Source organism: Sturnira hondurensis, unplaced genomic scaffold (genome assembly GCF_014824575.4).
Source record: "Sturnira hondurensis isolate 20B ecotype Veracruz unplaced genomic scaffold, ASM1482457v3 Scaffold0009314, whole genome shotgun sequence".
Classification (NCBI taxonomy): Eukaryota; Metazoa; Chordata; class Mammalia; order Chiroptera; family Phyllostomidae; genus Sturnira; species Sturnira hondurensis.
The window spans coordinates 439,547-459,742 of NW_028081945.1; the positions used below are offsets into that span (position 1 = coordinate 439,547).

At 39.6% G+C, this 20,196-nt stretch overlaps 1 protein-coding gene across 2 annotated transcripts in view; it reads right to left on the reverse strand.

The window, feature by feature from the left end:
• Positions 1 to 19,836, reverse strand: part of CDHR3 (cadherin related family member 3) — a 73,294-nt gene extending 53,458 nt beyond the window's left edge. For both annotated transcript variants that reach the window (XM_037057048.1, XM_037057047.1), the window contains exons 1-2: positions 19,692 to 19,836; positions 9,993 to 10,195 (exon numbers count right to left, since the gene is read on the reverse strand). In XM_037057048.1, the coding sequence (XP_036912943.1) occupies positions 9,993 to 10,195; positions 19,692 to 19,737 (249 nt within the window). In that variant the 5' untranslated portion in view covers positions 19,738 to 19,836. The remainder of the gene's footprint in view (positions 1 to 9,992; positions 10,196 to 19,691) is intronic.
• Positions 19,837 to 20,196: the final 360 nt, after the last annotated feature.

The window sequence follows — 20,196 nt, forward strand, 5'->3', positions numbered from 1 at the left end:
CTTCTGTGGCTATTTGACATTGTTTGTGATTCAATATAAATTTTATGAATATTTGTTATAGTTCTGTGAATTACATCATTGGTATCTCAATAAGAATTGCATTGAATCTAGAGATTGCTTTTGAGTAGTACGGACATTTTAATGATGTTAATTCTTCCTATCCATGAACATGGGTATATGCTTTCACTTATTTGCATATTCTTCAATTTGTTTCTTCAGTGTCTTATTTTCCAAGCACGGTTCTCTTACCCCATAGGTTAAATTTATTCCTGGGTGTTTTATTTTTTTGAAGCAATCGTGATGGCATTGTTTTCTTAGTTTCCCTTTCTGTTAGTTTATTATTGGTGTATAAAAATGCAACTGATTTTTGGACATTTATTTTGTATCCTGCTACTTTACTAAATTATCAGTTCTGGTAGTTTTTTGGCAGAATCTTCAGGGTTTTCTATATACAGTATCATGTCATTTGCAAAAAATAACAGTTTTAATTTTTCCTTTCCAATTTGGATGTCTTTTATTTCTTCTTCTTGTCTGATTGCTGTGGCTAGGACTTCCAGTACTAAGTTGGATAAGAGAGGTGAAAGCACACATTGTTGTCTTGTTCCCAATCTCAACAAAAAAGTGTGTAGTTTTTCCCATTGACTATGATGTTGGCTGTGGGTATGTAAAATATAGACTTTATTACAGTGAAGCATATTCCTTCTATTTCCACTCTGTTGAGATTTATTCTCAGAAATGGGTGCTGAATTTTCTCAAAAGACTTTTCTACATCTATTGATATGATCATGTGGTTTTTTCCCTTCATTTTGTGTATGTGGTGTATCACGTTTATTGACTTGTAGATATTGTACCAACATTGCATCCCCAGAATAAATCCCACATAATCATGGTGTATGATCTTTTTAATGTATTCCTGGATCAGATTTGCTAATGTTTTGTTGAGGGTTTTAGCATCTCTATTCCTCAGGGATATAGGCTTATAATATTTTTATTTGTAGTGTCTTTATTTAGTTTTGGAATTAGAATAATGCTGGCCTTGTAAAATGAGCTTGGGAGTCTTCCTTCCTCTTAATATTTTTGGAATACTTTGAGAAGGATAGGTGTTAAATCTTTGAATGTTTGATAAAATTCACCTGTGAAGCTTTCTGGTCCAGGACTTTTTTTTGTTGGTAGTTTTTTGGTAACTGCTTCATTTTCACTAGTTGTAATCTGTCTATTCAGATTCTCTTATTTTTTCCTGATTAAGTTTTGGAAAATTATATGTTTTTAAGAATTTACCAATTTCTTCCACATCATCCAAATTGTTGGCATATGGTTATTTGTAATATTTTCTTACAATCCTTTGCATTTTTTTGGTGTCAGTTGTTATTTCTCTCTTCATTTCTGAATTGATTTATTTGGGTCCTCTGTTTTTAAATTTTTTTATTCATTTATTCTTTAGATAGAGGGGATGGAGAGAGAAAGAGAGGGAGAGAAATATCAATGTGTGGTTGCCTTTCATGTGTCCGCCTACTGGGGACCTGACCTACAACCAAGGCATGTGCCCTGATCGGGAATCAAACTAATGACTTCTTTGGTTCACAGGCTGCCACTCAATCTACTGAGCCATATCAGCCAGGGCTCTTTTCTTTCTTGGTAAGTGTGGTTAAAGGTTTGTCAGTATTGTTTATTTTTACAACCAGCTCTTGGTTTCATTAACTTTTTTAATTGCATTTTTAGACTCTATTTCATTTATTTCTGTTATGATCTTTATTATGTCCCTCCTACTCACATTGGATTTTGTGTTTTGTTTTTTTTCTTGTTCCTTGAAGTGTAAAGTTGGATCGTTTATTAGAGATTGTTCTTTTTTCTTGAGATAGGCCTATAATGCGATGAATTTCCCTCTGAGGACTGCTGTCACTATGTCCCATAAATTTGGTGTTGTTATATTTGTTTTAAGGTATCTTTTGATTTCTTCCTTGTATCTCATTATTAATTCAGTTGTTGTGTAGTAACGTGTTATTTAACTTCCATGTCTTTGTGTGTTTTTCAGTGTTTTTCTTGTGATTGATTTCTAGTTTCAAACCATTATGATCAGGGAAAATGTTTGATATGATTTTAATCTTCTTAAATCTATTGATATTTATTTTGTGTCTTAACACATGGTCTATCCTAGAAAATTTTCATATGCACTTGAAAAGAGTATATATTTTGCTGTTTGGTGGAGACATATTCTGAAGAGATCAATCAAAGCCGTATGATCTAGTGTGTCATTTAAGGCCAGCATTTTCTTGTTGATTTTCCTGTCTGGAAGATCTATCCGTTGATGTCAATGGAGTGTTAAAAAACCCCTACTATGACTGTAGTAACATCAGTTTCTCCCTTCACATTTGTCAAGATTTACTTTAAACATTTAAGTGCTCTTATAGGGTACATAAATGTTTACAGGTGTTGAATTCTCTTGCTGGATTGTTCCCTTTATCATTATACAGTGTCTTTCTTTGTCTCTTACTAGAGCCTTGTTTAAAAGTCTGTTCTTTCAGATATAAGTCTTGCTACTGTGGCTTTTTAAAAAATATCCATTTGCACAAAATATCTTTCTCTACCCCTTTACTTTTAGTCTGTGTGTATCTTTTTTTCTGTGGTGGGTCTCTTTTAGACAACATATATATAGATCCTGGTTTCTTATCCACTCAGCTACCCTGTGTTTTTTTTAAGTGATTTTTAGAGAGATGGGAAAGGCAGAGAGAGGGAGGGGAGAGAAGGAAGAAAGGAAGGAAGGAAGGAAAGGAAGAAAGAGAGAGAGAAAGAGAGAAAGAAAGAAAGAAAGAAAGAAAGAAAGAAAGAAAGAAAGAAAGAAAGAAAGAAAGAAAAAAAGACAGATATCAATTTTTTGTTTTACTTGTTTATCCATGTATCGGTTGATTGTTGTACCTCCTTGACCAGGAATCAAACACACCACCTTAATGTATTGGGAAAGTGCTCCTAGCAAATGAGATATCCAGCTAGGGCCTACCCTATAATTTTTATTACATTTATATTTTTTAATATTTTATTTATTTTTTTTTTTTAGAGAGAGGGAATGGGAAGGAGAAAGAATGGGAGAGAAACATCAATGTGTGGTTGCCTCTCATGTGTTTCCCCTGCTGGGAACTGGCCTGCAACCCAGGCATGTGCCCTGACTGGGAATCAAACCAGCAACCCTTTGCTTCACAGGCCGGTGCTCAATCCACTGAGCTACACCAGTCAGGTAAGCCATTTACATTTAAAGTGATTATTGATAGGTTTGTATTTACTGCCATTTTATAATTTTAATTATGTTCTCTTGGTTTTTCTCTTTCTTCTTCTCCTCCCCCTCCTTCTTACAGGCTGTTAAGTGTTTCTTATAATGCTGGTGTGATGGTAACAAATTTCTTTAGCTTTTTATCTGAAAGGCTATAGGGAACCTATCCATTTGGAATGGCAAATGTAGCCCAGCCCTATTGGAAAGCCAGTAAGCACAAGCTGGCACACAGGAAACCAAACCCACTGAGCAGCTTTCCCGTGGGAAACCAGTCCTGCACTATATCTAGGCTGCCTTGAGACTTGCTCTTGCTAAAAAATCCCCCACCCTGAGTTGAAGCATCAAATGCTTACTGAATATCTTTAAAGTAATTTCCTAAAATCTGTGCTAAATCTCTGATGGACAGAGTGTAACCAGACCAATCATTCCTATCGTTCCCTTGCATTTGCAACATTTTTAACTTGTTAATCTGTAAGAAGTAATCAGTAACACCCTTTCCTTTGTTATCTGTAAAAAGTAATCACCTGAAGCAAACCTGAGCATAATGAATGAGAACCTTCTGTGATGTATGCTATTAGAAAACCCATAAAAGCTTGTCAAGGCAAGGGTTGAGATGCTCTCCCCTTGAGAGAGTGGCCAAGGTGCTCTCCCTTTGAGAGAGTGGCTGAACCATCCCTTTTTCTCCACGGAACTTTGGTAGTCCTTGTGAATTTGTTTCATCTCATCCACAACACTGCGGACACTGTTGGCCAGAGTCTGCATCAAAAAGCTCTTTATTTCTCCTTCAATTTTAAATGATAGCCTTGCTGAAAAAGTAGTCTTTGTTGTAGGTCCTTCTTTTCATAAATTTGAATATTTCATGCCAATCTCTTCTGGCCTGAAATGCTTCTATTGAGAAACCAGCTGACAATCTCTGGGAGCTCCCTTGTAAGTACTGTCTTTTGCTGTTTTTAAGATTCCCTGTTTTTCTTTAACCATTGGCATTCTAATTATTATGTGTCTTGGTGTGGGCCTTTTGGGGTTCATCTTGTTGCTACACTCTGCAGTTTCCAGACTTGTGTGTCTTTTTCCTTCACCGGGTTAGGGAAGTTTCAGGCATGTTTTATCAGATAGGTTCCCAATCCCTTGTTTTCTCTCTCCTCCTTCTGGTAATCTTATGATGCAAATGTTGTTAAACTTCACGTTGTCCCAAAGTTTCTTTAAACTATCCTCACTTTTTAAAATTTTTTCTCAATTTTTTTTTTACCTTGTCTTCCAAACTGCTAATTTGAACCTCTGCTTTATCTGACCTACTGTTTATTTCTTTAAATGTATTCTTCATTTCATATATTGTATTCTTCATTTATGACTTTTTGATGGTTTTTATGTTTGTTTTAATGTTGTTGAGCATCCTTATTACCATTACTGATAAGTTATTTGCCATTTTATTTAACTTTTTAGAAGCTTTCTCCTGTTTGTGTATTTGAGGCTTGCTAGTTTTGTCTCCCCATTTTGGCTGACTCTTTGTGTTTGTTTCTATGTATTAGATAAATCTGGTACGACTTTCAGTCTGCATAGGGTGGACTTATATAGTAGGTGTCCTACAGAGTCCAGTGGTGCAGTCTCTTGATCACATAAGCTGGGTGCTCCATTAATGCCCCTAGTTTGGGTTATGTGGGCCTTCCTGTTATAATGTAATCTTGATTTCTATTGGCTTTTCGTGCATGGGATAGACCCTCAGACTGACTGATTATGAGGATCAACCCCCACCATAGTGTGCAAACTGTTATGCAGCTACTTGACCACATGAAACAGAATTTGCCTCAGCAGGGTTTGGTGCCTGCTGAGATCTCCCTCAGTATATGTTGCTCGTAAAGTTTATTAGATTCTGCTCTGATGTTGCCTGAAACTGGCCACTGGGTGTGTTGGTTCTGAGTCTCTTGGGAAGGTCTACTGCTGGCCAGTGTCTGTTCCTGTGACTGGCCCTGGGCAACTTGTTTGAAGCAGTCTCACTGTAACTTCTGTAAATCCTTGGTCATAAGACTTCTCTTCAGCTAGTCTTCAGTTGGTTATCCCTGATGATTGTTCTATAATTTATTTGTAATTCTAGTTTGGTCCTGGGAGGTTGAGACTGTAGCTTTCACCTATTCTGCCACCATCTTGAAGTCTATGTTTTCTTAATTTCCCCTTCTTTTTATTTTAAAGATCTTATTTATTTATTTTTTAGAGAGAGGGACAGGAGGGAGAGAAGCATCAATGTGTGCTTGCCTCTCACACACCTCTTACTAGGGACCCGGCTTGCAACCCAGCCATGTACCCTTACTGGGAAGAGAACTGGTGATCCTTTGATTCTCAGGCCAGCACTCAATCCACTGAGCCACAGCAGCCAGGGCTAATTTCCCTTTATGATACTTCATTATTGGTGTATAAAAGTACAATCTATTTCTGAATATTAATTTTGTATCTTCTACTTTACTGAATTTTATTTATTAGTTCTAATAGTATTTTTGTGGCATACTTAGGGTTCTGTATTTATAGTGTCATGTCACCTGCAAATGATGAGTTTTACTTCTCCCTTTCCAATTTGAATATATTTTATTTCTTTTTTTTTTTTTGGTCTGATTGCTGTGGCTAGGACTTCCAATACTATATTGAATAAAAGTGGTGAACGTGGACACCTTATTCTTGTTCCTGATATTAAGAAAAAGTCTTTTAGCTTTTCATTGGTGAATATGGTTTTAGCTATGAATTTGCCATATATGGCCTTATTTTGATGTATGTTCCATTTCCATTTTGCTGAGAATTTTTATCAGAAATTGGTGCTACATTTTGACAAATGCTTTTTCTTCATCTGTTGATATGAACACATGATTTTATTCTTTATTTTGTTTATATGGTTTATCACATTAATTGATGTACAGATATTGTACCAACCTTGCATCCCAGGAATAAACACCACTTGATCATGGTGTATGATCTTTTTAATGTATTTCTGAATTCAGTTTGCTAATAATTTCATTGAGGATTTTAGTATCAATGTTTATCAGGGATATTGGCTTATAATTTTTTACTTTGCAGTGACTTTATCTGATTTTGGAATTAGGATAATGCAGGCCTTGTAAAATCAGCATGGGCATTTAACTTCCTCTTAACTATTTTGGGATATTTCAGAAGGATAGGTGTTAGTTCTTCTTTGAATGTGTGGTAGAATTCACTTGTGAAGCCACCCAGTCCAGGACTTTCTTTTGGGGGGCGGGGGGATGCTTTCCAGAGCACTTTGTTTAAAACTGTATTTTATTGATTATGCTATTACTGTCGTCCCATTATTTTTCTCTTCTTTATCCTCCTCCTCCTCGCACTATCTTCCCTCCAACATCCCCCACCCTAGTTCATGTCCATGGGTCATTATATAAGTTCCTTGGCTTCTCCATTTCCTATATTATTCTTAACCTCCCCTGCCTATTTTTTACCTACCAATTATGCTTCTTATTCCCTGTATCTTTTCCCTCATTATCTCCCCTCTCCTTCTCCACTGATAACCCCTCATGTGATCTCCATTTCTGTGATTCTGTTCCTGTTCTAGTTGTTTGCTTAGTTTGTGTTTGTTTTTGCAACCATACTCAACCAATTCTGTGAGCATCCTGATGACCAGAGTTTTGAACTATGCATGTGATAGATTAGCTATCTCTTGGTTGCTTAGTTGTATTTTTTCTTGAACTTTGATCTGTTCTTTCATTTGGGCCATTTTTTTTCTGTCTTGGTGTGCCTGTTATGTAGCAAGGGGTGGAGCCTTAAGTATTCATCAGGATGGGGCAACCCACATTGCCGCATTGTGGCACTGTATGTGAAGGAGGAACAATACCACCTATTCAGCTCTCCACCAGCTTTCAGTCACTTTCCCACTACCCACAAGCAAATTGGGCCCTTCTGGTGTTGATTCCTGGGTGGGTGGTGTTGGGTACATTTTAGGATTCTGTAGGTCTCTCCAACAAACTATCCTGTGAGGCTGGCAGTTTTTCCCACTACCTTAACGCCCACAGTTTTTTTCATTCAGAGGTTTTGAGCCTTTATTTCCCCACACTGAAACCCTGGGTTGTATTGTCTGTCTTGCTTTCCAGTTTTTCTTCCCAATTTATCCACATGCAAATGTGGGACCACCTGATCCACCAGCTGCCACCTCACCTAGTCTGTGAGCTGCCAGCCACCTTGCTGCAAGTCCTTTCTGCCCCAGATGCCTGTCTCTGCCCCTTTATCGATCTGGATGAATGTTTTCTCTTTAACTCCTTGGTTCTCAGACTTCCACACAGTTTGATTTTCTGTCATTTCTGGTTGTTTTTTGTTTTTACATTTGTTGTCCTTCTTTTGGTTGTGCAAAGAGGCAAAGTGTATCTACCTATGCCTCCATCTTGGCTGGAAGTTCTAAGTTAATATTTTTTAAAGATTTACTTGTTTATTTTCAGAGAAGTAGGGAGGAAGGGAACAAGAGAGGAAGAGAAACATCGGTGTGAGAGGGAAACATTGACCAGTTGCCTCCCATATGCCCCCACTAACTGGGACTAAACCCACAATCCAGGCATGTACCCCAACAGGGAAGTGAACCAACAACCCCTTCAACTTGTGAGACAGCTCCCAACCAAATGAGCCACCAAGTCAGGCTAAAATCTCTGCAAATTTGAAGCAGCATTGTTGTCATACTCAATAAAGGCAGTAAGGTATACAGTCTGAGAATGAGAGCTCTCAAGTGGAAACAACCCAAATGCTTGTCAATTGACAAACAGACAAGGGTGGTATATCCATACAGTGGAATATCATTCAGTCATAAGAAGGAGTGAAATGCTGTTCCGTGCTGTAAAATTGGTGACTCCTGAAAATTTATGCTCATGGGAAAGAAGTCACTCATTATTGATCACATGCAATAGGATTTCATTCACATGAAGTGTTCCAATAGACGAATCCATTAAAGGAGAAATCGGACCACTGGTTGTCAGGGACTGAGGGGAATAGGGGCAGAGGAGTGACTGCTAACGAATTCAGAGTTTCATTCTGAAGTGAAATAAACGTTCTAAAGTTAGATTGTGATGACGGTCTGTGAACGCAGTAAAAACCACTGAACTGGACATTTTAAATGGATGCATTGTATGCTATGTGAATTATACCTCAATAACGCTAGTTTAAAAAATGGTAAGAGCTATCAAGTCATACTGCCTGTGTTTCAATTTCAGCTCAACTACCTAATAGCTTGTACAATCCAGGGCAAGTTATTTAACCTACTATTTTGTTTTATTTTTTCCATCTATAAAAAGGGGGAGGTAATACAAATAATATCATGGAATGATACCAATAAAATAATACAAACAAAAATCAAAAGTAAACACATATAAAGCCTATTTAAGAGTATGTAATATATATTATGTGCTCTCTAAGTGCAAGCAATTAATAAGGCTTACAGGAACCAATGAGCAAGAGCTGTTAAAGACGGGTGGGTGGGTGGGATGGAGCAGAGATGGAGCAGGTAAGTCACAGAACCAGGATCTGGGTCCTGGGGATGTACACTAGATGCTGATGTGAAGACTTTCTTAATGTATACTCCTTACATACCTAAGGGCCATGCTGGGAGTGCTGAGAATACCAGATGCCTGCACTCTGGCCCTCAAGCCATGGGTTCCACAATGACTCTAATGATCAGCTGATTTAAGATCGCCTAGTATGCACCTCAGGGAGATGATCATGCCTAAACCATTCAGGTTGAACATTCCGAGTCCCACCAGAACCCCAAGGCAATGGCAGGCAGGACAAGGGGCAGAGGTGATTACAACTGTGGGAGGTTCCTATGCCTGCTGAGGGAAGGGTAGATGGGGGAGATAGTTGTGTATAAGTGTGTCTAGACACCTAGACCCTAAAGACATCCTTGAAGGCCTTCGAGATTACCAGGGGAAAACATGCACAAAATTGCACAGATTTGTGCCACTTCAGGAGGAGTGACAATTTTGGAAAGTCTCAGATGACAAACTAGAAAACAGAGGAGTGGTACCATGGCCCTTCAACATGAATGACTGGGTCTGAATTATCCAAGAAGAAACATTCACACAGTAGGGCTGAACATTTAGGCTTGTGTGTGTGTGTGTTTTTTAAGATTTTATTTATTTATCTTTTAGAGGGGAAGGGAAGGAGAGAAGGAGAGAAGTAGCAATGTATGGTTGCCTCTCGTGAGTCCCCTGCTGGGAACTGGCCTGCAACCCAGGCATGTGCCCTGACTGGGAATCGAACCGTGATTGTGTTGTTCGCAGGCCCGAGCTCAATCCATAGGCTTGTTTTTTTACTAAGGACATGTTCTTCCATTATTAAATGTCTCCTCACAGATTTCCTTCTGAAAAATCACAGGATTATAGGAAATCAGAACCAACAGACACAAGTTCATCAGAGTCCAGCTCTTAAGATACTCAAACTATCCCACCCAAAGAATTGTTACTGTCAACACATCTTACAACTGATATGTGAAGATGGTTGGCAATAAGAAACAAGCCATTTATTTGTAACAAGTTGAACATAATGTTCAGTTGGACTAGATTATATGAAGAAAAAAGCACAGAAGGCCCTAGTATGCCCTGAACAGAAGGTTCTGGATCTTACAAGAAGGGAGATTAAACAGGGAAAGAGGAGGAAATACTCACTGATCTAGAATCCCGTAGGCTTCTCAACTTCAAGTTCCCTCTTTGCGGACAACTCCCATTGGAAGTAATATGGTACTTACCTCAAAGTCGGTTCCTGACAGCCAATTGACACTAAAGACTTCAGTGAGGGGACTGGAGTTGATTATCATGGGAAACCCTGGGATCACAGGTGACAGCGATGCTGATAATTGCACAGAAAACCTGTGCACTGAAGTCTCAGGTGGAGAATTCTCTGTCACGTTACTTGTAGCAGGTAAGTGAATTAGGTATAGCGCCTCTCCTCCTATAAATTTAAAAAAGATGAATTACATGGACACAAAGCCTTCCACTAAGAACAGGGATTTAGTAGCTTTTTCTCTGCTTCAACTTGTAGCTCAGAGTGGCATGGAACCTGTCCACTCCCAAGAACAAATCCTCTTGCCAAAGCCTGGAAATGGAAATGTGAGGTCTTCTTGGAGCCAAGAAAACAATCACCACCAAATGACCATGAAATCTGCTTTTGTCATTCTGCAAATAAAGCTACTGCTTTCGCTTGTCTCCCTGTTTCCCGTCTCATTCCCCCCAATCTTTGTGAAAAGCCAGGGGAAGAGAAACACCACCTTGGTAGACAGATACCCATTTGAAGTATCTAGTCTAGCCATGACATTCTCTCTCTTACAAGGGCCTGGTAGTTTATAAGAGCTTATTTTCCTTCTCTGTGCCAGTGTTTCATTCCTGAGGTCATCTGAGAGTTGAGTGTGCATGACTGAAAAACTCCAAAATCATGGTATATCTCCCCACATTCATAAGTCATCTCAGGTACAGTTGTTGTTATTGAATGTTCTAGGTGTCATGCAGAGAGTCAACCAGTACTTCTGGTTTGATGGGTTATCTCCTGTTTCACAGAGAAGGAAATGAGATACTTAGAGAAGGCATGTGAATTGCCTTGGACAACATTACAGACAAGGATTTTTACAATGTAAGAAAAAGTATGTGTCTTCCAGGAACACCTCAGGACATTCTGAGGGTTCCTTGACACTTTGTGAGACTTAGCCAAAATGGAAGGGAGCAACATGTCCTTCATGCTTCCATATGATGGGTACTGTAGGGGTGGAATAGTGCCCCTAAAAATTCATGTTCATTCAGAACCTTAGAATGTGGCTTACTTGGAAATAGAGTATTTGAAGATGTATTAACAATCAGTTAAGAGGAGGTCATAGATGGATTAAGGTGGGCCCTGAATCCTGCGACTGGTGTCCTTATGAGGACAGAACACAGAGACACACAGAAGGAAAAATGCCATGTTAGGACGAAGGCAAAAAGTGAAATGATGCAGCTATAAGCCAAGGAATGGCAGGCAACTACCAAAAGCTGGGAGGTGGGCATGGAACAGATTCTCCCTTGAAGGCTGTAGAAGGAACCGACCCTACCAACACCTTTGTTTCAGACTCCTGATCCCCTAAACAGTGAGATAATAAACGTCTATTGTTCTAAACCTTCCAGGCTGTGGTAATTTGTTATAGCAGCACTGGGAAAATAATAAAACTGTCATTTATCCAGTGTTCCAAATAGATGCATACTATAAAACTTTTCTCTCATTTACTTCTCAAAACAATCCTCTCAGGTAGGTAATGATGTTGTCATTTTACAGATAAGGGAATGAGCTAAAGGACACACAATGAATACAGTAGTCCCCCTTATCCACAGAGATTCTGTCCAAGACCCACAGTGGATGCCTGAAACCACAGATGGTCCAAACCCTACACATACTATGTATTTTCCTATACATACATATGATAAAGCTTAACTTATTAATTAAGCACAGTAAGATATTACCAACAATAATTAATAATAAAATAGAAAAATTATAAAATTCTGTAATAAAAGTTATGCAAGTGTGGTTTCTCTCTCAACATATCTTACTACACTGTGCTTACATTGTCACTTAAAGGAAGCACTTTATTGGCTTCCCTTTCATGTATCCAAATTGCCAGCGTAACTGCTCCTGTGCTTTGGGGCTGTTATGAGGTAAAACAAGGGTTACTTGAACACAAGCACTACAATAATAGCCCAAGAGATGGCTAGTAGGTAACTAATGGGGGAGGGGAGGGCCACAGTTTGGAGATGCTGGACAAAGGGATGACCCAGGCGAGGCCGAGCAGGACAATGTCAGATAACATGAAATTTCATCATTCTGCTCAGAATGGTGTGCAATTTAAAACGTATGAATTGTTTATTTCTGGAGTTTTCTACTTAATATTTTCAGACCACAGTTGACTGTTGACCACAGATAAATGAAACTCTGGAAAGTGAAACCACAGGTAAGAGGAGGCTGCTGTGGTAAGTAACAAAGCCAACGTTTACACTGAGCTGCCACCTCTCAGTCCGGCCCCAATGTTGGCCACCATCAGACACTACAGACAAACCACGTGGAACGAGAGGAGAGGTACAGGGTGGCAGAAGCGTCTGTCCTACTGAAAGATGGAAAATGTCTAGAAATAAACAAGACATGGAAAAATGTTGGCTTTTTTGAAAAAATGTTTTTATTTCAAATTTGGAGATGCGAAGGAATGATGAAAATGTAGGAAAAATCAAAATATAAAGAATCATTAAGATAAATGTTCATAAGTCTAAAACATTTTATTTAAATTTGAGGATAAAATGCATTGTGCATAAGGTTTTCTTACTTGCTGAATTATACAGGTTTTTTGGACAAGGACTCAGATAAATTGAAACAGCTGAGGTTTAAGCAGATGTGAATATGAATAGATTTTTAAAAATCTATAAAAATTGACTTTAGTATTATACCATTCCTGTGATTAAAAAACAGGAGCAAAATAGTATACTTAGAGACTTTAGAGGCAAAATGATTCCAAAAATAGTTTTTCAAAATGGGTAAAATAATCAATTGCTTTGGTGCACTGGGTTTTTTAGGCGTAATTCCCTCATGCCCTCTTTTCTCGCAAATGAGAGTCAGCAGAGCACCCTCTCGAGTTCTTCATGAGCGTGTTCAGCAGGAGAAGGACAGTCATAAGTAAAATGAAAGGCTGGCAATCTGTCTCAGACAATTTTCCACCTTCTCTTGGCCCCTCCCATTCACACTAGGGACTTGTACCCCTCCAACTAAGAAGGAAGAAAGCCTCTGCTCAGATTTAACTCCCTAAGTTTTTCTCAAGAATAGTCTGGTGAGTTATATCTTTGCTAAAACAAGTAACTACTTGCATTTACTAAGAACCTACTCACGAGACGTTGTGCTAGCTACTTTACTGCCTGATCTCATCCACTCTAAACACAATGTAGGTGTTGCTGCCATTTCGCACCTCCGAGATTACACGCTCAGTAAGCGGCAGTGGAGGGCCCTCCCACATCTGAACCTTGGAGATAACAGGCTGTACAGACTCACTGCAGTGGCCGTCACTCCATGCTTGTCAGGCTACTGTACACATGTGATGCATCCTAGTTTTTTTTCAATGACCAGGCAACAGTGTAGCAAGATGGTGCTGGGGCCTGCTATGAAACTGGGCCCCCAGATGTTATATTTGGGTGATATTATCTGTAAGAGGCTGTTTTTGGAACAACTTAAGGAATTGTGCTGGAATTTCACTGGATGTAGGCTTGGGTATGAGAGGCTTGCTAAGCCCCACCCGGGGCTTTCCACAGTCTCCCACTAAACAGGCAGATTGCTATAACCACCAGCCTTGGTGTGTCTCCTCTGGTGAACTGGAGAGGTTAGATCAGCTACGCCTCCCAAATATTCTCAGGTCACAGCTCCTAGTTTGCTTTGCTGGGAGTATAGTCACTGATCTTACTGCATTAATTCTAACTTTGATAAGTCTAGGGTTTGAGAAACTAATTTCATGAAAGAACTAGCCTTTCAATCCAGGGCATCTGATTCCAAGGACAGGATCCTTCACAGTTCCATGCTTCTTTCATGTATTAACATGGCTTCCCTGAATGCTCACTTTTCACATGGCAGTGAGGGAGATGTTTCAGAGCAAGAAGTGGATCCATCCAGTGTCCCTCAAGCAATTTGTGCTGGGAACTGCCTGTTCTGTGATGGATAATGTCAAACTGTCCTTCGATGTGCCCTTTCTGCTGGCATTCTTGCTGGTGATGTTCCACTTCCATCTGGTGGTCTGTCTTCCCGGGGCAAGGTCATGTGTTGCAAGTGAATTAGAAAACTTTATGGTAGACAAAAGTTTACCAATGATCAATTTCTGGGTAAGTTGATAAAAAATAATAGCTAAGCTGGGATTTCTCAACTTTTAGTTCAATACCCACTTCCTCCAGTGTACTTGTTGTTTAAAAAAGTAGTAGTAGCAGTAGTAATAGCAATAATAATAATAAGTAGCGGCTGGGGGCCACGTCTTGAGAATAGAGCATTAGTAAGATTTTTAAAATTACAAAATGTTTAATACATTCATTATGAAAATAAGTTTAAGGGATGTGCCCAAAGGCACCTAGCTAATCAGTGGCACAGGAAAGGTTGGGCACTGGGGGCCCACCCTCTCTAGGACACTAAGCACTTTCCTTCAGAGGCTGGTCACTCAAACTTCCTTTGGTGGTCTGAGTGCTGGAGAACAAGAAAGAGGCTTTAATGGGATTTGACTTTCACATGCATCTGAATTAAGAATCAAATTAAAATTGCTTGAAGCATACACTTTAAAAAAGAAAAAGCGCACTAAAGATTTATCATCAGTCACTGAGCCCACTGAAATATCTCACTGCAGTTGAGATCTGGATGCATAGTGTCCTCACTTGTTTAAAAATGTGCAAAATCGCTGTCCTGCCAGAAAAAGACCAACAAGGCCTGCTCCTGAAGCGTATGTTGCAAGACTTAGGCCTCCACAGTCTCAGTTACTCCCCAGGGAGGAAGCTGTCCACCCTGGGCCTTGGACACTAAAGGTGATAATGTGGTTCGGGGATGTGGGCTGCTATCGCTCCCTCCTGGATACAGCTGTTCTCACTTACACCTCTGCTTATAGTAAATACCTTGTCATTCTCTCTAATAACTAATCAAGAAGGTAGTGATAGAAATCAGAGGAGACTGTGGAGAAAGCCTTACCTCTACTTGACTGTGGGACCTTGAGCTAGTCTTTCAACTTCTCTGGGGCCCTCAGTGAACTCTATCTCTCAGGACTATGGTACCATACTATCAGTGGTTGTTAAACAGAGTTCAATTGCTAAAGAAGGCTCATAGGACCCAAGTGAGAATGCTTACAAGTCTATAGTTTATTACAGAAAAAGAAAGCAGTATAGCAATAGCATTAAAGTGAGGACATGTATCAGAGATGAAGGCTATCTTGTAGCATGAAGCCTGGAGAGGCCAGATGCCAGCTCCTGTTGTCCTCCTCTCTAGAAAGGCAATGACAAAATGTGCTTGCTCAGACAAGGAATCATCAACATACCCACAAATACCTTGGAACTAGGGAGCCCAAAATAGAATCTCTGCTGGAAACTTATATTTTTCTGGTCAAGTAGGTGCTATCTTGTTATATAACCATCCTCTATAGCAGCTCCATTCCCAAACTCCCAGGACTCATGGTCACAGAGCAGCACTGTTAATCAGCATGCTTTGTGCCTTGATTAGTCCTGTACAGAAACTTTAGCAAAGCAACTGAGGCTAATTCCAGACCTAGTGGAATTCACTCTCATAGCAAAGGTACCATATAAGAAAATGCATTTGCTTGGTAAAGTGTAAAACATTACAGAATGTTGTTGTTTCAGTATATGAAACATCTTCCTATGTTCTTAGTTTCTTGTTTATTATGTTTAATTTATTTGTATTTTGATTATATATTTTCTCATTACCATTCAGTCCCCATCTACTCCACCATCATCCCACTGTTACCCATGTCCATGAAAGTCTTTAATTTCTACAATAGATACCTCCCTGGATGGGATGTTCTCCCATGCCATTTCAGGGTCTGATCAATGCCAGGCAAGACTCACAGAAGGAATCCCTTAGCGGGACACAGAAGAAAAATGGTGACTCTACTAGTGACTCTGTAAACTACACCAGGTCATAATTAGCAAAAGGAAGATGTGTCAGTCTTAGAGTGTCTGGTGTTGGCCTGAGAAGGGCTGGTTTCTTGTGCACCTCTTTCAGTTCCACAGAGGTGGAGAAGAAGGTGAATTCCAGTGACCAAATGCTTGAGCCAGAGGTGAGAGGAGGACAACTGGACTGCCATGGGGAACTGCCAGGGAGAAAGAAGGAGAGTAAATATGGCCTTCTGCTCCTGTGCTGAGCTGGCTCTGAACAGGAAAGTGATGTGACAGAAAAAGTAGAAACCTTTTGCAATGTTCTTTGGACCCCACTTATAGGATTAATCAGTGACAGGAATACTTTCTGGAAATGGAGTGCACTTCCCTGCCTTTTCAAATGATGAAGGGGTTGTGCCTAGTCCGTGGGGAACATGAAAAACTGAGCCTCGAGCCTCGAGCCTCTTTTTTATTTCCTAGTGCTGCCCAGCTGAGGGCTAGGCACAGATGGCAGGATTGAGGGGTCTTGCTGGAGAGACCTCAGAGAGTCTCAGGCCAGTGGACAGAACTTAGGTCAGTGGAGCTGGTTCCTTTTTAATGTTCATGTGGATCTTCCAGCTATCAGAGATTCCTTCTTTTGTTCAACACTGTGGCATCTTTAATTTCCATGAGAGTTATACAAGAGCTAGTTCCCTGGAGGCTTCCTCAAAATGTAGACAACTTCAGTGTACAGTGGATTTAAGTACACTCAGGGGGCTTTGCTGAGTCTTCTATCTCCTAGGAATGACGTGTGGTCCTTTGGTACTGATGGAGCCAGAAGTTTGTTCCGTCTCAACTCTTCCACCAGTCTAGTTGGGGCTTTTGTCTAGTTTATGTTCTTGCAGGGCTTTCCTTTGTAAGCTGTTGTTGGAATGGGGCACTACTGCATCTCAGAGAAGCTGTTTTATTTCCCTCATCTTAATAGGAGGTAGAAAGGAAAGAAGCTGATTTGCATGACAATGGTAAGCAGGAAGAAGATCTAAAATTTTGCATTGGAGGGGTATCAGTAAATGTTAAAAGAAAAGACAGTCCCCAAAAGGGAAGATGGTCAACAAAACAACATTTATTGGACACCCTGTATGTATGTGGCACTTGGAGACCATAGCACAGTAGGAGATATGAAACTTGTTATTGCAGAACTAACATTCCAGCTGAGGAGACAGGACAGAAACATACCAGAGGAATTATAGTATGATAACTCATGCTCCCTTTCACTGAGCACTTATTCTGTGTTACACACTGTACTAAACCTTTGGCATGAATTCCAAGTACAGGCAAGAGGAGCTCCAAGGTGCAGTAGGAAGAGTGCAGACCAAGAGCTAGGGCAATCTGGGAAGGCTCCATGGTGGGCCTTGAGTTGGCCCTTGGAGGATGCATAGGAGTTAGACCTAGTGAGAGGAAAGAGGATAGTGGAGGGTATTACTTCATTTGAGATTATTATAGTAATACCTGCTTCCAATACCCTGAAGGCAGATGCTGGTACGACTGTCCCCCTTTCCTAATCCTATGCAACCCGAATGTTTGAGAGTAATGGTAGAGGTTTGGTCAGATTCCGAGACTCACAGAAAAAGGTGAGAGAGAAACAGTTCGCATCACAGCAGCAGACCTTCCCCCCAAAATAGACTTTAACCAGTAGGAACAGAAGCATGGTACAGTGCATGGCCTATTGGAGAGAAGGGATCTGAATATGAGTTTTTATCAGAAATTTCAAATATTTCTTGCAAATCTTACATACATACATACATACACACATACATAATGATCAGTTTCTTTCACACACCTGATGATAAAATTATAAATGATAGTGTTCAATATGAAACAGTGGGTTCTTTCAAACCTCACTCTTCCCTCAGCAATAATAAATGTCACCTCTTTATTCAAATGATTATGATCCCAAAAGCCTATGTTTCTGGGAAAATCTCAAATTGTTTACTTCAAGAGATATTCTGAGCTGCTCAAGGCCCAGCCTCATATTTACAGTTCCTCCTGCCCTCTGCTGAATCTAAAAGCCTAAGATTTAAAAATGGCCGATATTAGGAAATTCAGTTATTTATTTATCCTACTAGCAGGTCAAAGGGGAAAGTCAATTGGTCAATTCCATAGATCTTGAAAAAGCATTTGATTCAAAATCCCATTTTGATTTAGAATTAAATATCTTAAATAAAAATATGAGCTATATTCTTAACATATAAAACATTTCTCACCAAAAGCTAGTGTCATGCTTAATGGGGAATAAAGCAAGAATGAACATGCTTCTCATTGTTTAACAGCAATCTGAAAGTACAGACCGAGGAATTAGACAAGAAAAAAGAAATGAAATAGAAAAATAGGTGAGAATAAGTACAAATGTTTATTATTTTCAAATCTAGAAAATGAATGAGAGTCAACTGAAAATCACTTACAAATAATAATATAATTTATTAATAGACTTTCATACATTGTAATATCAGTTAAAAGATACAAGTAAAGAAAAATCCCATTTACAATTTCAAGAAAAAGCAAAAGAAAGAATTAGAAATAAGCATAATCAGAATGTGCTAGATCTATATGAAGGAGATCTTAAAATACTGCTGAGGAAAACAAACGAAGAATTGAACAAGTACCTAGAACTCTGCTCTTAGGCAGGAAGACTCAATGTCACACATACTTAGGGCTAACATTTACCAAGGACTCACTATGTACCAGATACTCCTCTGTTTCACTAAAGTAATTCATCAAAGATGTAAATTATAGCTAAGCTGTAAATTAAATATGATTGAATTCCATACATTATGCATATACTACCTATTCAAAAATAAGATTTAATTTAAAAAGTTCAATTTCAATAATTCAAGCTGAAAACATTAAAAAGATCATCCAAGATTCTTGAAGCTCTTGAATAAGGAAGAAGATGTGCAAGAAGAATTAGTTTGACTCTTTGTGGCTTTTCTACCCTCTGTACCTCAGTTTTTCTATAGGATGATTTGCCAAGCTCAAGTTGCCCCGAAAAGTCTCCAGAGAAAAGCCAGAATCTCCACAAAGACTGACTTGACACACTGAAGGATTCAGAACAAGTCTTCCTAGAATGTGCCACTTTGACAATACGGACTATTTTGAGCTGAAAGCATTGAAGACCCAAAAAGATTCAGGAATAGCTTTTTTAAAAAGAAAATCCTCCCCCTTTCTAAAATAATTTGGATAGAAAGCCTGGTTTGGGAAGAAAGCTATCACCAAAGATAGCTACAAAGGATGTGAGCTAAGTGTGGTGGGCTAGGGGAGCTCAGCAGGGCCTGGAGATCAAAGTCCTTTCTGTGTCCCCTCAATTGTGAGGGTCAGTTGCCTGACTACCTGTAGGTTTTATATTCTTATGGGGCCCCCATACATACATAATTAAATTTGTTTTTCTACTGTTAATCTGTCTTATGTCAATTTAATTAATAGACCAGCTAAAAGGACCTAGAAGAGTAAAGAAAAATATTTCCTCTCCTATAACACTAGGCTCTGCTACGAAAACTAGTTTCCCAACTTTGAATCTTGGAAGGACCTCCAGCTCAAGCCAGTTAACATCAGAGGAAAAGTGAAGCCTGTACAAACATGGCTTTTTTAGGTACCCCTGTTCTCTGGGTTACCCCTACCCCAGCCTCCCAGGGCTCCCTGTTGCTACATCATCTCATTCATCAGGACAGATAAGCTCCCAGTTAATCTAGGCCTCCCAGAGGCAATTTCCTCTTTTAGGACTTTATCAAACATTGTCATGCAAACCCAGTCCTGCAAACAGGGTGGCAAAATCGAGTTCCTACCTGAGATGGCACCCAGGAGAACCAGAAGAAGGACGGCTTCCTGCATAGTTCAACTCTGGGCACACTTCCAGCAAATTATCCAGGAGCTGAATCCCACCTTATACCCAAAGTGTATTCCAGATGCCACTCATCTCCTCCTCCTGGTTTTGTTGCTATGCAAGAAATCAAACAGAGGCTCAGTGGTAACTAAGGGAGACTCTAAACACCACGAGATTGTTTGTTCTTTGATTACCTGCTTCTGTGACTGCAGGGTATCCAAGAGGCCAGTCAAGCAACCCTGGTTGGCTCAGAATCCATCTTAAAATCCCAAACCTACTGTGTGAAAAGAGAACCCCAAAGAGAAGTCAAAGAGCAAAGAAAAAGAGGAGACACTGAGGTGATAGAAAAAGCTGGACATGAGCCCAGTCACCCATGATGATCTCAATCAGCCAGGCATTTTGTCTTTCTCAGCAGCAGGGGTGGGGAAGTGGGAATTCTTCTGATGACTGAATTGATGAGTTGGACT